This window comes from Schistocerca gregaria, chromosome 8 (assembly GCF_023897955.1).
Source record: "Schistocerca gregaria isolate iqSchGreg1 chromosome 8, iqSchGreg1.2, whole genome shotgun sequence".
In the NCBI taxonomy this organism is placed as follows: domain Eukaryota; kingdom Metazoa; phylum Arthropoda; class Insecta; order Orthoptera; family Acrididae; genus Schistocerca; species Schistocerca gregaria.
In genome coordinates, this window is record NC_064927.1 from 210,554,487 (window position 1) to 210,571,778 (window position 17,292).

The window sequence follows — 17,292 nt, forward strand, 5'->3', positions numbered from 1 at the left end:
CTGTAAAAGGGAATGTCGTCGATGAGAATTTGTGCCGGACTGGGACTCGTACCCGAATTGCCCAATTTGCACGAATAGTCCCCTAACTGCCTTTATAAATTTTGTTCATTATAGTTCATTGCATTTTGGTCGGGGCGAACGTCACATGACACCCGGATATTCGCGTACGATTTACAGTCAGGACCGAGCGAGGTGGCGCAGTGGCTAGCACACTGGTCTCTGATTCGGGAGGACGACGGTTCAATCCCGCGTCCGGTGATCCTGATTTAGGTGTTCCGTGATTTCCCTAAATCGCTCCAGGCAAATGCCGGGATGGTTCCTTTGAAAGGGCACGGCCGGCTTCCTTCCTCATCCTTCCCTAATCCGCTGATACCGCTGACCTCGCCGTCTGGTATCTTCCTCCAAAACAATCCAATCCAAAATCATAGTCAGGCCCAAACTTTCATTTCCAACGATCGATTGAAATTCAATTGTCACTCCGTATTCGATCTGGAAGTCGATACTGTAATTATAGCTATGGAATTTCCGATATCGATATCTGTCACTGTCGATAGTGTAAGGGTAATGGCCGAAAGTGTATGGTAAATAATGCGGTTGCGTTATGGCTTTTCTTTGTCCTGTGAGAATACGTCGCGGAAAGAAGAAGAAAAGTAAGTGTCAGTTTCAAATAACGGTGCCAGTTAATTAACAGGAGTGATATTGACTCAGGATTCAACTAACCTTACGTGTTTAAAATTGTGTGTTTACTGGCCGAAAATATTGCATTTTTATGGTGATTAGATCGTTTCCTTGATTGGAGATAGCTCAGCATCTATCATTGAGGCCTGTTGAAAAAACTGTAGGCTTCTGGATTTAATTCATGATTTTCTATGTAGGAACTGCCTCGTTTTACTACGATGGAAGTACCCGATTGGTGTTCAAGAAAGTAGCCGAGGCTCAATACGAAAATCTTAAATTATATGCTACAGAGCATAAGTAACTCTGCTGAATGGCACTGACGAATGCCATTGTTGCTTTTTCTCCGTCGCTTACGTTGGTACATTAATTCCTAAACATTACATCCAGTTCATTCTGCACCAATGGCTAACGAATGATGATGCTATGACTGAATCGTATTTCAGTGTGTAGTATTATGGTGGATGTTTGACAGCTTTTCTTGCCCGCATTACATGCTCTATTTAACAATGATTTTTGAATTTTCAAGTCTCTATCGCCATTCACTTGTTCTTAACGTTACAATACTAGACTAGCTAATCGTTCCATTGTATTGGATTAATTTTGCGATTTATCGTGACTGAATGTCTATTCTGATAACTGTAGTGTACAGATGTCAGTACCTTGTTTGTAGTTGTGCAGATTTGCAGGCTTGAAGGCTGTGCTGTTAGCATACTTCTGCACATATCTACATGTTCTATGGGTATGCACTCTTCTTGAGCTGCTAACTAGTGTCTCCCTAAAGGCATATAGGCCTATTTTGTCATCAGTAGCTACATATCTACAAACTAGAACGTTTGTTATTAATTCTTGGCACATAGGATTGAAGGAGATGGCGCAGATATTATGACATCAGTCATTCGTTTCAGTGTTGCAGGTTTTGAAACCCTGCCTGTCTATTTTGATCTTGGTATTTTGTGCGACCTCTAAATCACTTCGTATGCTGCTGTAATGGTTCCTTGAACATGGCACTGACTGAGTTGTTTTCCCGTTCTTGCCCAAATGACCTTGTATTTGTCCCGTATGGGTCAGTGCATACCAAGTGGCCCAAGAAAAAAGTAATTGGTTGCTTGACCATTTTTTACAAAAATTTATTGTTTATTATTTTGAGATGGTGGCTATATTTGTTCCAGGCCGCATGCGTTTTTCATATTTGCAAGCATCTACATTTTTTACAATTATTCAGTACGCTAGTGGATTGCCCAAAGCCTTTCAGATAAAATGCATTTAGTTCAGTACACTCTGGGCTACAAATTAACATCATTATTACTTAGCTGAATGTATTCTTTACTATATACTTTTTATAGAGTATCGATGGTGAGCAACTTATACTTAAAAAAATACAATATTTTAAAAATATTCTTTTAATTTTTCCATTTTCTGGCCTGCAATATCTTTGTTGGGGGACAGAGAAAAACCTGAAAATTTCACAGTTAATAAACCTTTATGATATCAAACTTAAATATAAATTTCAACTTTAAGATTCAGTTGGGAGTTATGGGGAAAAAAATTACAGACACAAGTCAAAAATATATCTGTGATATCTAGGCTTATGGAATAAAATATATCAATTACAGTATATAATATGAACATATCTATGATTACTTACTTTTTTATTGAAAATAATCCTACTTCTCTTGTTATTTGTTTTTAGTACATTGCTCATTGAACATTTGAGAAATTTGTTCACTCAGTTTGGGTGCTAGATTATAAGTTCGCCCAGTCACAGTTGTAAATTCCATAGGAGACAGCTTCTTTAATACATTTTTAAGTGGCATCCAAACTTGATACTTCTCAATTTTTTTTAAAAAGATGTCCTTGGTCCTGAAAGGTGATAAAATACAACATGCACATCTTGGTTTTGAAAGTAAATATTATAAACTTCGCCAATCCACCACTGTTCATTGTAAACACAAGCCACTATGTCTTTATTTTGAAGAACCAGTTGTACAAGTTTTCCACACTGATGCCCACTGGAAGTGGACAGGCGAAGTTGGTGTGCTCTTACAGTTTAGTAACTTGTGTGAGTGGGGAACAATACAATGAAAAGATCAAGTGCCTTTAATCTTCTGACAAGTGTTGTACCCTTCTTTCGAGACACTGTCATAGGCTTCTTGTATTTCCTCACATTGTACAAAAACATCGGTAGTGCCGTTGATATGTTTTTTACAGAATTCAAAAATTTCTTGAGGTTTAATGATGATTGTCATCGGTCCGCTGTAGACATGCTTTTGTGTCAGCTTGCTTTGTTGTACCCCCGACACCATCACAAGCATTCTTCCGCTGGCATGAAGCGAAAAAGTGCAATTCTACATCAAACCCAGAATCTTCTTTATGGAAGGAGGTGTTAATAAATTTTTTGCTGTTTTTATATTGACTTGCTGTCCCAACTGAAAAGTAAACCAGTTTTTTTTATGGAAAGGTGGTGCTGTTTAATGTAGTTTGTTAATTTTAGTTGAAAAATGTGCACTGCTGTAGTGTTGTGTTCAAGGTAGTCACTTATGACACGAAAGCTGTGGCTCATTAGCTTATCTTGATCTTTGTAATAGAAAACAAATAGATGAACTGTGGCCTGTTTGTATACCCAGTGGTGCCCGTGTACTTCATCTTGAACAACAAAGAGATAATTTTCCAAAAAGTCAGCAAGAACTAAGCATTCATCAGCTGCCAAGGTTTGCTTTTTGTCTTTCAAAAATTTACTTTGAGCTTTTGCAATAAAATGATGCATTTTCAGATTTTCAAATTTTCAAGGTTAGCCGCCAACATTTCAAAAAACTCTTCTCGTTGTTTTATGACTGTCACTATTTCAGTTCTGTCTTGTGTCACACATTGTTTGTATTTTATATTGTCAGGCACCAAATCGTCGTCTTCGGATTCTTCAAACATGTCATGTAAAGCTTGTTTGCCTGGACGATCTACACATTTTCCCTTGATCATACAATTGTAACTGTCAATATTGCATACCATAACTTCCAAAAGATCTTTATAGTCAACTCTAAGATCGCCTCATCTATCATCAACTTTATGTTCGGATGATACAAACAAACACAAACATTATGGGCGCAAGATGCCCCTGCAACAATACTCTATCTTGGTCTCAACTCACAGAACTTTGGTCTTCCAATTTTAATGTCAGGATTTTCTTTTTTAAATTCAGTTAATAGTTCATTTAATTTACACAATATTAACCTCTTTGCGACATCAAATGTCTGTTATTGTTATTGTCATAATACTTAATAACTTTATTGATTGTGTTTTCATCTACCAAATTAGATGCACTTTTCTTTTGTAATGCTGGTAAAATTCCCTGTTCTTTTACTAATTGCTTGTTAACTTAACAAGACGTTCTGACACATTAAATTCATCACTAACTTTTGCTCAACTACAAATATTCGGCAGTAAACTGATAATCTTAATTTTATCCTTTTTGTTTGAAGAACTCCATTTAGTTTTTAGTTTTTCTATCAATTTATTCGGGTGAAGTTTTAGAACTTCCATATGTTTTAGTACAAATTGTATTTTGAAATGAAACTTCCAAATTCCTTTTGACTGTAGCTGCCACTTTCTCAATTTTTGTATTCAAAGCGCTTGGTCTTTTATCTTGACTTAATTTTCTAATTTTACTAGCAGGCGATATACCCAGGATTTCACAAGGTGTATCTACTTTCTTAATGGTTGCTGATAAGTCACAAAATTCTGTATCTAAGGTTCCACTATCCTTTCTCTTGTGAATTACAAATATCTTAGAATAATATGTTGGACACAGTGATTTTTCCTGGTATGAGATTGACAAAAGGGCTTTTGTTTTTAGAATAATTGTCAAATGTTATTTCTCTCTGACCTTTAGGTTTCTTATGTTTGTCAAAAGGGTCTGCGCAAGACTGACCAAAAAGGTGATTAAATATTTTTAAGTATTTCATTTTGTGATACTTGCATGGTGATTTGACGTCTTGGCTGACTTGTAAGTAAAACAACACTTTTTCTTCTTCACTGTAATCTTCGATTAAAGTAATGTCTTTAGGATACACTCCATACACACTTTTATTATATGCTTCATTAATAACACCAACAGAACACTGAGAAACAATTCTTCAACTGCATACTTCAAGAACTTCTAGCTAAATAAGTGTTATTAGACAACTGTTGGTTTAAGGGGGAAGACAGCAATCAGACTTATATAGACTTGCAGATGCAATTGTTAGCCTGCTGAAACAGTCACCACAGCACTGTTTCGACAAATAATCATTAGCTAGTGTAATGTTGTGTGTTACATTATGCAGTTGATATACTTTTACTAACAAAGAGATAGAGGGGCTGGCCAGTACTTACCTCAGCTCAGTACAGCCGATAGAGACACAAAAAACAACCGAAAATTTAAGCTTTTTGTGTCTCTATCGGCTGTACTGAGCTGAGGTAAGTACTGGCCAGCCCCTCTATCTCTTTGTTAGTAATTGTTTCACATCTTTATATGAGATTTTCCATTAATTAGTTAGTTGATATACTTTATTTGATTAGCCTACCAGACATCGCAGATGTTAAAAAATGTATTTTTGACTTGTGTTTGTAATCCTTTTCCCATAACTTCCAATTGAATTTCAAAGTTTAAATTTATACTGAAGTTTGATATCATAAAGGTCTATTAACTGTGAAATTTTCAGATTTTTATCTGGTCCTCCAACAATAATACTGCAGGCCACAAAATGGAAAAATTAAAAAAATCAGTTTTTAAAATAGTGTATTTTTTAAGTGTAAGCTTCTCACCATTGATACTATATACAGTGTAATAGCAGAAAAAAATATTAAAGCTGAGAAATTAATCTTTCTTTGGAAAACTACTGTTCAAAAATTGAGTGTTTTTAATTTGTGGCTGATAACTTTGAACTAAAAATATATTAAAGAATACATTCAGATAAGTGATAATGATGTTAATTTGTAGCCCAGACTGTGTTGAACTAAATGGATTTTATCTGAAAGGCTTATGACAATCCGCTACTGAATAATTATAAAAATGTAGATGCTTGCAAATATGAAAAAACACATGTGGTGTGGAACAAATATGGCTGCTATTTGAAAATAAGAAACAATAAATTTCTTAAAAAAATATTTTTGTGACCACTAAACATTGGGGAAATCACCCAGCAAATACAAAATTTTTCTGAGATGGCCAAGCAACCAGTGCTGGACCACTTGGTATGGATTGACCCTTATGTCATCAATAGTGACAAAAGAAGCATCCCTAACTTACCTTTCCCTGCACTTTTTTTTTTAAGGAAAGTATGCCACTACAGCCTAGATTTCAGGGAGGATCCAGTTTCAAAGTACCACAAAACCAGCCAATGATTATGATTTATAATCACTGTGGAATAATGCGAGCATACAAGTTTTATCTAAATTTACCCAGTTCCACTATAGCTCACATGAAAAATTTTAGCTTTGACATTACATTTGAGTAGATTTGTTCATTTATTGATAATTTCATTAAGATAGCTGTACGTAGTTGTGTACTGGTGTCAGTTATTTGTGTTTGGCGCGATGGCACTTTTGGTGCCAAATTGAGCTTAGAAAAGCAGTAGAACATGGGCAACACCACTATCCTAATTCATTGTGTAGCCTATAGTAGCAGAGCCAACACATAATATCAATTTTACCATGTATTTTCTAGCACAGTGGGTGGGTAGTCTTCACACATAATCTAGTTTGGCAAATTGTAGGTCAATTATGTAAGCCAGAAAGGATTGAACATTTGAGGGGCTGTCCATGTTTAATCATGAAGTGTATTTTAATTCCTGTCAAGAGCCCTCATTGCAAGTTATAATATAGCAACAGCTAATTTGTATATAGCCAATGATGATCATAGGAGCAATATTAGGCAAAATATTTAACATAATGATTGTAACATATTAGTCACTTGAGTCTGATGAAACTGAATATTTGGAGCAAAAAACATTTCAGTTCCAGGGGATGATATGCACAGACATGTAATTAATACTAATCAGAGTTAAAATTAAATCATAGGCTTCAGAGGTAACATGAACCTCTAGCTATGCTACAGATAAAGATTTAATATTTACATTCACTGACGTCGCCATTTCTCAGCTACACTGTCACCTTCCAACTTAAACTAGACCTCAAACTAAAATACTGATCAGTATCTCAATACAAGTTAGATGAAGTCACTAATAATATTTCAACTCAGACAGTGTAAAAGTGCCACATGTTACATATCATGGATGACCACCAAAAAGATAGGACAACAGTTGGTCCTGTAGATCCATGGAATGAGGCCGACCTATGGGAAACCCTAGTCAGCAGATGAAGACTTCTACTTGCTTTGCTTTATAATTGTTGCTTTGGTCTAGGAGACAGAATGCATTCTGTACATTGCTCCACCAATCATTTCTGTTCTTTACTTTTACTGTCCATTCTCCTCTACCATCTTGTCTGTGGTCTTCCCTGACCCCTGCTGCCTTCAATAGGTAGTCTTTCTTCCTCCATCCTAATTAGGTGATGTGCCCACCTCAGTCCTCTTTTCTTAATCTTTTGGACAAAATAAGCTTTCTGAGTATTGGTCTGCTAGTTCCTGGTTTTCTAACATATCCCATTCCTATGGCTGGGGCCCGATTATTTTCCTTAATGTCTTTCTCTCAAAGACTAGCAGTTTTTGTTCATTTGTTTTTTGTAGTATAAGTGTTTTAGGGCCATATTGTGCTACTGGGAGAATTACACTTTAGTATAGGGCCTAGCTGATTTCATGTCGTAACTGCGCTACTGAACAGCACATCATGCAAGCCAAAGTGCTCTTTATTTGCTGCTGCAATCCTTGCCTTAATCTCAATTTCCATTCTGTTCTGCTTACTAAAAGTGCTTTCGATGCATGCATATGTCTGTTATTTTAATAGGCACTTCAGCAACTGTCAGTATAGTACCACCATTGGTACCTTGCTCATGACCATGTACTCCATTGGATCCTCATTAATTTGAAAATCTATTTTCCTCATAATATTTCTGTAAGAAGTTATTGTGAACTGCAAGCCCTCTTTGCTGCCACTTATTTAAAATTGTCTGCATACACAAGCCGATTCATTATAATATTTTCCAGTCATATTCCAGTTGGGTTTACTTTTTTTTACTTCCAAATTCCCTGATATTTGTATACTGATCGTTACTGTGCAGTAGATTTCCTGTACGCGCTCCTGTACTAGACATATTAATTTCTTCAAAAATTTGTGACTAATTAGTATTTCTTTTGGGAATGTCGATATGGGTGTATTCTCAACTGAGGTAGCACTGCTGATAACTGGAAGTGGCACATGTGCAGTGATGCAACAATATAATTCAGCAGATATGATGCAAAATCCACTAATGAGCCATGTATGCAGTTTTTTTTTAGTTTGTCGGCATGAGTGATTGAAGCAGTGTTTTAGGGCTTTCTTGTCAAATTAATGATGATGTTTTTGTGGACAATATTTCAATGACTTACCTATTCATCTTCCTCAAATGCTGTTAGAAATGGCATTGTGTTTGCACACTTTTTGGACCCCAACCACACTTTGAAGTATTGTCAGTGACAAACTACCAGTAAAAGCTCAGTTTAACTCCTGTTTCACAATGTGTCCTTTGATGCAGTCTTGTTTTTCTGTAATTGTGATATTATTTAGTGGAATGTTTATTTCCTCATTCTTTTTGGGTCCTGAAGGAAGAACTGACCAATATGATGTTTATCAGTTGATTGCAAGCTCTCAACGCAGGTTTAACAATATGGACACAGAAAAACAAATGGATGCAAGAGGTATAGCAGATTCTGAAAGTTAAAACTGGCTGTGAACAGAGGCATAAATCCAGTAATGCCTCCCAGTCTGGTTAGAGTCCAAGCAATGAAATGCTCATTTCACACATCAGTGTTAGGTCACATCCGTTATGTACCAAAATGAAATCTTCAGCATGACTGGAAAGCTGAAAGCAGTCTGTCTGTGCATACAATGTCCATACTTCTGGAACTAGTGTACTGGTCATAAAGTTTGAAACAGAAGGAAACCAACATGCATAAAGTAAAAGTTCAAGGTATTGCTCATTGAACAATTGTAAGTCTTTATTTGTTAATGGTTGTTCAGTACACCCCTTCAATAGACAAAATTACAGTGCTCAAAATACACATTTAAAAATGCAGGTAGCTATTCCTAGCTTTTGAAAATTTTAATTTCTTCCTTAGGGGAGAAAGGGATAGCGAAATTTCGGAAAATTGTGAAGGAGGAGCAGGTCACTCACACTCCAGGTTAAGAATCAATCACTACTGAATATAGTGGAGTGCAGGTTATCTTAAAGTGTTCAATACAGCTCCACCATCTCGCAATTAAACTCATCTTTCAACCTAACATAGACATCGGGCTACACTACAGACCAATTTGTTGCCATAGCTAAGATTTCACATTCACCTAGACTTTGGGCTGCTCTACAGATCAATCTGTCTCCAAATCTTACATACCAAAAAGTAATACAAACATCAAATGTATACCATCAGTATTTTCTTCACTTTCTGTTTGCACACACATTATATGTGGCATGCCACATTATCATTACATTATGGGATAAAACTGGCATATGATATTGGTAGTTTCGGATGAACTGAGGAGATAGTGATGAAGGACAGTTGTCGGAGAAAGGGAGCATGGGTGGTGTGTCAGCATCAGTTCAAAGGTGATAGGAGGCAGACAAACAGGCAGGCAGAGAGAAAGAGAGAGAGAGAGAGAGAGAGAGAGAGAGAGAGAGAGAGAGAGAGAGAGAGAGCTGGATTAAGAGGAAGTAAAATGAGAAGTTTTATGTGTATTACTATTAAGAACTAAGAGGAAAATAGAAAAGATGTTGGGGGGCGGGGGGGGGGGGGGGGGGAAGAGACGGAAGAACAAAGATAAAAAATATGTATATAAAATTGGGTAAGTAATGAAATACTAATAACAGAAAAATACTATCAGTGGAAGAAAAAATTAGACTGATTAACTGTGGTTAAATCCCAAAAGGGTTGCAAGGAATGAGCATATGTTGAAGTGCAAGTTCTCTCTCCCAGATTCAGAGAAGCTAGTGCTGTATAGAGGATTCAGACAACCCATTTGATGAAGAATGTGGTGTAGCGAGAACTCTGCTCTCTTGAGCAATGTTAAGCACCTGGTATACTGAGGGTCCTCATGGTAAGAGTTTGTGTGTGCAGTCATAGCTCTCAGCCAATTTAGCAGTTTTTATTTTTATCTGAAAAAGTTGTACAGTGAATGTCTTGGTTGGTAAATGGCATGTATGGTTTCACATGTTGCTCTGTATTTGATATTGTAGGCTTTACAAGTGATGTGACAGAAGGAAAAGGTGGACAGAGGGTGAACGGGCAAGTTTTATGGCAGGAAAAGTTGCAGAGGTAAGGATATTGGTCTGGGAAGGATACAGATGTTATGGTGGTTAGGAGGGCAATGGAAGGTGGTTGTGGGCGATGTAGAAAGACTATCAAAGATGATCTCATTTCAGGGCTTACACTGAAAAAGTTGTAACCTTTGTGGAATAATGTATTGAGGTATTTGAGACCTGGGTGGTATAGAGTGACAAAGGGAGAACTTCTGAATCTTTTATGAATGGAAGCTGTTATATTTGTCAGTGGGACATTTGTATGTGGGCAAGATCTGTGCAACAGTTGTGAAGGATAAAAGCATGATAGATGGTGTTGCTATAGATGTTTAAATATTTATTGTTGGAGAACAATTATGTTTGCCACTGATGCCTAAGTTGAAGGAAAGTGAATATTTATGCGGAAGTTCAAAATGGCTCTGACCACCATGGGACTTAACATCTGAGGTCATCAGTCCCCTAGAAATTATAACTACTTAAACCTAACTAACCTAAGGACATCACACACATCCAAGCCCCGACGCAGGATTCGAACCTGCGGCCATAGAGTTCTAGTGGTTCCAGACTGTAGTGCCTAGAACCACTCGGCCACTCCAGCCGGCTATGCGGAAGTAATTGCTGCTTTTGAAACCGAGGTACTTTGCTTTTTGGTTGGTTTAACAAGGCTGAGGTTTGGATGTGAACTTCACTGAATAGAGGCCAAGGTTAAGAAAAATGGCTTTGTAACTGAAAAAGTAATTTGAGTTGGTAAAAAGATTTAAGTTGTGCAGGAAGTCTAGTAATTCTTCTTCCATCCAATGTTTGGACTGTAATTCAAATATGGCCATTTGGTGGGCTATTTGACCTAATAATTCAAAAGTAGGTACACAGCTAAATTGCTCTTTAATGAATGCAGAATAAATGAATAAGGGTCACTGAAAAGTATTACCTGTGAATCTTTTTTGGTTTTGGTTCTCAATATTGGTTGAGGTTTTACACGTCATGTTCATTACTCAATCAACTTTGCCATTTCGCTGACACAAGTTGCAGTCCTCTGCTGCGAGAGGTCTCTGAATTCTAGCATGTTGTATATGATGTAACTATGTCAGTGCATGAGAAACAGCTCAGAAAATTGAAAACATGAATTCAAAGAGTTCATCCATATGTGGAACATCCTCTCCTTCAGCACGACAATGCCACACCGCACGTGAGCAGTTTCACATCTGCAGTGATCCAGTGCATTGGGTTCACTGTCATCGACCGCCCTCCATATAGTCTCGACTTGGCCCCATCTGATCTTCATCTCTTTCCAGAACTTAAAGAACCCTTTCGAGGACTGCACTGTGATAGTGATGAAGCGGTACAAGCAGAGGTGATTGCTGAAGTAGTAGAAGCAGAGATGATATGGCTTCATGGACAAACTCAAACATTCTGTAATGATGGTATCAGTAAATTGGTATCTCTTTGGGAGAAATATGTTTATCATCGGGGTGACATTCTTGAGAAACAGACATGAAGAATAAAGTTGTAGAATGTTAACAAAGGATGGTTTAGTTAAATAGCTTTAAGAGATTTCACATAAAAAATTCAGAAGCATTACTTTTCAGCACACTTTTGTATGTTGTAATCCATCCAGTATTTGACTGTTGTTGTTTCAGATCATATTTTGATTTATCTGGCAGGAAATCAGTGTGCAGTATTGCATGCAATATGTTAATGGAAAAAATTGGAAAACTTTTTGAATTTTATAGGTTATAGGTTGGGATGATTATAATGTGATTATGTGGCATAGTGTGTCGGGGACTGCCAGTTAGTTTGAAATAATTTAGGGGTTGTATGAATTAATGCCATGTGGAATCACTACTGCTGTATAAGCTGAAGTTGGCCCAGAAGGGTATTATTCATCTTAGTTAAAGTGTTCTGTTTTGATAATAACTTGATTTCCTTAAGCTTTAATTCCTGAACAGTAATAAGCACAAAATCAGATGTAGGAGGAGGTCAAATAATGAAACTAAAAATGGGAATAAAATGAACAACATAATGATTGCATTACCATAGCCAAGACAGGTGCAAATTTAAGACCCACCACAAAAGTGCAAGTGTATAAACTCACTGTAGTAGACTCAGTATAATGACATCCACAACAGGTTAGAAGTGCTGTTGCTAGCTTTCAGCAGTGAGGCACAAATGGCTGCAGGTTCAAACAGCATCCATCCAAAGAGCTGACAACACTGAGGCATTGCCATAGGGATGCTTACAAAATAAAATTTTGTGACGTGTTGAGGTAGGAGCAGAAAGCTGCCATAGTAATGAAAAGATTGATATAATGTATGATGAGGTGAAAGAAATTAAGAAGGGAGAAGCAAATTTAATTATGGTAGGGTTACTGGAAATCATTAGTAGAAAAGAAAGTACTTGAAAAGCATTTACTAGGGCAAAGAAATAAAGCTACCCACTAGAATTGTGCATAGAGCAAAATTTGCCCATTGGATTAAGAATCATGAACTCCCCCCCCCCCCCATCCCCCCCCCCCCCATCCCCTCCCGGGGCCAACAGCTCTTCTGTGGGTACGTGTTTGGTGTGCACAGGTCCCTGAGGTATTACAGCATTTCTTCTTTTCCAGGCTGCTTTACCTTCCATGTCTTTATTCCCTTCCCTTTGCTCCTTTCCTTCTCTTGGTGTTCTTCTTTGTCAGCCCGGCTACCCTCCTGCCTTTGCTTTGTCTTGTAGTTGTGCTCAATTTGCCTTCCTCCTTTTTGATTTTGTCAGTCCCCATCAGGGGTTTGACCTCGTTCTCTACATTTCAAATCAGAGGTATGAGAAGGACTCCCTCCCTAATGTCTTTGGTGTGAGTTCCTCTCCCCCCATCCTTCTCTCCCTTTGCCCCCCTTTTCATCCCTCCCCACCGTAGCCCTCTCGCCTTCTTGCTAGGTCACCACCGTGGTAGCCAGTCCATATACTGGGGCTGTTATGTACCCATTTGGCTGAGCATCCTGACACCACAAGAATCACGGTGCTGGTACGTGCACTATGAATGCCTTGTGCAAGCCTAGGAGTAGCTGCCCATATTTTCAGGGCATCAGAACTCCTGGCAATGACTATCCTACCAGATGGCTGTTGCTATGGCTAAGTGGTGCCCATGAGATGAGCCCCTGTTAGGAGTAGATGGTACCAGGTGGATGTTTGGCACATGAAGTAAATTCTATCTGCTTTTCTCCAGCTTGTCTCTTTCTAGATATAGTTCTGTCTCAGTTCCTGTTTCTGCCTTCCTGGCATTACACTTCTTGGCCACCCCCTGGGAGGAGGGCCACACCCCCAGTTTGGGGCAAAACCGTTTTCACAAGTCCTGGTGTGTACCAGGACTAAGGGGGAGATTTTTCCCACCACCAAACCCCTTTTCTTTGTGGAACACGTTGATGACAAGTTCGGTGAAGTTGAGTCATTAAGCAAGATGGAATCTGGCTCTCTCTTTATAAAGACAACTTCTGCCAGCCTGTGACTGTTTAGGTAATGTTTCCATGGCTATCGCTCCTCACAAGTCAGTCCACACGACACGAGGTGTAATTTTCCATAGGGACCTTCTCCTGCAGTCCAGTGATGAACTTAGGGCTAATCTGGAATGATGTGGCATTCATTTTGTCTGGTGCATCCAGAGAGGCCCTAAGAACCATCACGTAGAAACTGGCACTTGCATCCTTTCATTTGAGGGATATAATCTGCCTGAAAAGGTCCAGGTAATGGTTTACAGATGCAATGTGAAACCATAGATTCCACCCCCACGCACTGCTTCTGTTGCCTGAAGTTTGGCCACATGTCCTCGCAAAGCAATGCTATTCCCATCTGTTGTGACTGGCTGCACACATCTGGATAACCCTTGTAACCCATTGTCTATCTGTGTAAACTGCTATTGACTCCATTCTCCCTGCTCACTTGAGTGTCTGGTGTATATGAAGGGAAAAATAATTCAGGTAATGAAGATCCTTGACTGTCTTGGCTACTTTGAGGCCTGGAAGAAGTCTGACAGACTTCACCCCATGAACATCTCCTCTACCTTTGCCTCCATCATGTCTTCCCCTCCTCCTTCCCCAAATCTGGCCCTCTTCCCTTTCCACTTGGTGGCTCCCATCCCTTTCTCCTCAAGGAATTTCTTCTCATTCTCCTCCTTAGCTAGGGAAGACATTCTTCTCAGGCTCCTGCTAGGAATGGGCTTCCTGTTGGAATTCCCCATCCAGGCATTTTCAGGGTCAGACGAGGGACTCGCACTCTGAGGGCCCCAAAGGAGCTCACTATATGTAATCCCGACATCACTACCACCTTTTCCCTTAGTGATACCACCTCCTTCCTCCCTCTGAGTTAGAGGAATAAGCAGGAGTGCAAGTCAAAGGACAAGTCTTTCCGGGCTTCCCAGAGGGCTTGGCCCGCTCCCCCTCATCCTGAATCACAGTTCAATGGATGTCACCCCATCCTCATTGGTGACAATCACTGACCTGGTGACATGACCTTCGCTTAGCTTTTATAAGTCTACCCTGGATTCTCACCATATGATAATCCAGTGGAATTGCAGCAGATGTTAGTCATCTACTGGAAATTCAACAACTCGTTTCCTCTTCTGCTGCAGTCTATCTTGCTCTTCAGGAAACACACTTCTGTGATGACCACTCTCCATTTTTTTGTAATTATTGGATCTTCTGTCAGAGCTGTGCCTGCCCCGGAATAGCGTCTGGAGAGGTCTGCAGTTTGGTTTGCATCAGTGTTATTAGTGACTAGATACTGTCTTCACACCAACCAAGCAATAGCAGTAATGGTACGAAAGACCCCAGCAATCACTATTTGCAACGTTTACCTCCCTCCTGGTAGGCCACATCCTTATGTTGACCTGCCTGCCTTAATGCAGCAACCCCTGCCACTGCACCTCCTACTCTGGGACTTCATTGCATGCCACCCCCTGTGGGGGAGTGCCACTTCCACAGCTAGGGGTCTTCTAGTTCACCAACTTATTACAGACTTTGATTTGTGTCTCCTCAAGGTCAGTGCCCTTACCCACTTCAGTGCTGCACATTGCAGCTTTTCTGCTCTTGATCTCCTCACCTTCTCTTGCGGCTTCCCTACACTGGTCACCACATGATCATCTTTGTGACATTGACCACTTTCATGTGATCCTATCGTTCTGCCACCGTCAGGCCGATGGGCTCTCATATTGATCATTCCATAGAGCCAGTTGCTGCTGTTCTTCATGCTGCTGACACTGCTATTCCCTTATCACCATTGTTGTCAACTGGTACCGTGGTTAACTGAGGACATAGCAGTCACTATCCAGGACTACCAATAGGTGTTGTAATGATCATGATTTTAAGCATCTCCTTGCCAAGGTTCGCTAATCACCAGCACCTTCTCGCTGTCTTCTTTGACCTTTATAAGGCATACGACACGGCACCATCACAGTTTGGTTAGCCTTGGTAACTGGGGCTATCATGGTTCCCTTTCGATTTTTATCTGGGAGTTCTTATACCGCTGGCTCTTCCAGGTTTGAGTTGGCTCTTCACTCAGCACCCCTCAGATTCAGGAGAATTGTATCCCGTGCAATTCTGTGTTAAGTGTGATGCTCTTCCTCAGAGCCATTGGTGGGCTTTTAACCTCTGTTGGGCCTGTGGTTTCCCCGCATTGTATGTTGACAATTTTTACATTTGGTGCAATTCCCACTCGGTAGCATCCGCTGAACAACAGCTCCATCTGATGGGCCTCTGCGTGGGCCATCTCCCAAAAACGCGGGTTATGCATTTTCGTCATCAACCCACTGTACACCCCAGTCTAGAACTTTATTTAGGTGACCAGCTCCTAAATGTTGTAGCACAGTCCTGTTTCATGGGCCATATTTTTGATAAAAGGCTGACTTGACTGCCCCATGTTCGTCACCTAAAGACTACATGCACGCGGAAGCTTAATGCTCTCCACCTCCTGGCCCACACATATTTGGGTGCAGACTGTGTTACTCCTCTCCATCTTCATTGTACTTTGGTCTGGTACAGGTATTCATGTTTATGCCTTGGCGGCTTCTTCTGCTTTGAAAATACTTGGTGCTGCTTGCCTTTGTGGGATATGTCTGGCTATTGGCGCCTTTCATACTAGTCCCCGCTGACAGTCTCCTTGCAGAAGTAGGGATTCCCCCTCTACAAATATGATGCATCCAATTCCTGGTTTTTTACGCAATTGCTATTCGCCAGTCCTTGACCACCCCATGTACACTGTCCTGTTTGCAAATGAGGATGTCTCCCTCCTGATTTTTAAGTAATTCAGTTGAACTGTACTCTCTACACAAACAGTAATTTCCTAAAAAGAAAGTAGGCTTTTGTACATTTGCTCATCTTTGCCCAAAACAATGTGTACTAGTAGGAGCATACGGTACTCATTCTGTATGTGTGTAAACAATTCATCAAAAGAAAAAGCTACCAAGATTTAATGTGAGTAATAACTTGCAACATTAATCACACAGTCTGTTTGTTTCATCCGTTTGACAAACGTCCTCCTACACCCCTTACTTCAGGAATACCTGTAAAATCAGATAGAATATTTTGAGCCTGACGAAAGAGCTTGATATAGCCAGTGGGTTTCAACAGACAGGATGAATTTGGTTCCTCAATTAAATACACTTAGACATTTTTGAATTGCTGGTACAGAAGGTAGAGAAACTTGCACCTCATTCCTTCACTGCAAAATCTCAGTGTAATTATTTGAAAATGGGAAAAGAAACACTTCAAGAGAAGTCTGTTTTAATGTTGGTGGACTTGAGTGAAGCTTTTAGCTTTGTTTTGCAAGACAAAGTACAAGGTTGTTTCTGGAATAATGGCAGTTATACTCTTCACACAGTTTGTGTGTACTGTAAGAAAGATCAAAGTTTGCAATCTAAAAACCTCTGCATTATTTCTAATGATTTAGTGTGTGATGTACCCATGTTTCATCAAATATAGAGGACTGTAGGGCACCTTTGAAACAAGAAGTTGAATTGCCTGTAAGTGATATTGAATATTTCACAGATGGTTGTGCTGTACAGTACAAAAACTGCAAGAATTTTTTGAATATATGCAATCATGAATATGCAACTATCCATGATAAATCTCCCTTTGGTGGAGTTGGTGGTACTTTGAAAAGGCTTGTTACAAAAGCAAGTCTACTGAGACCATTTTATGGACAAATAATTAGTGATGCAAAAGATTTTCC

The 17,292-nt window shown here is 39.3% G+C and overlaps 1 protein-coding gene across 1 annotated transcript in view; it reads left to right on the forward strand.

Moving 5' to 3' along the window:
* The first annotated feature begins 543 nt into the window (after positions 1 to 543).
* The window catches only part of LOC126284145 (SH3 domain-containing protein Dlish), a 95,226-nt gene continuing 78,477 nt past the window's right edge, over positions 544 to 17,292 (forward strand). The window contains exon 1 of the mRNA XM_049982863.1: positions 544 to 650. Coding sequence (XP_049838820.1) covers positions 602 to 650 — 49 coding nt within the window. The 5' untranslated portion in view covers positions 544 to 601. The remainder of the gene's footprint in view (positions 651 to 17,292) is intronic.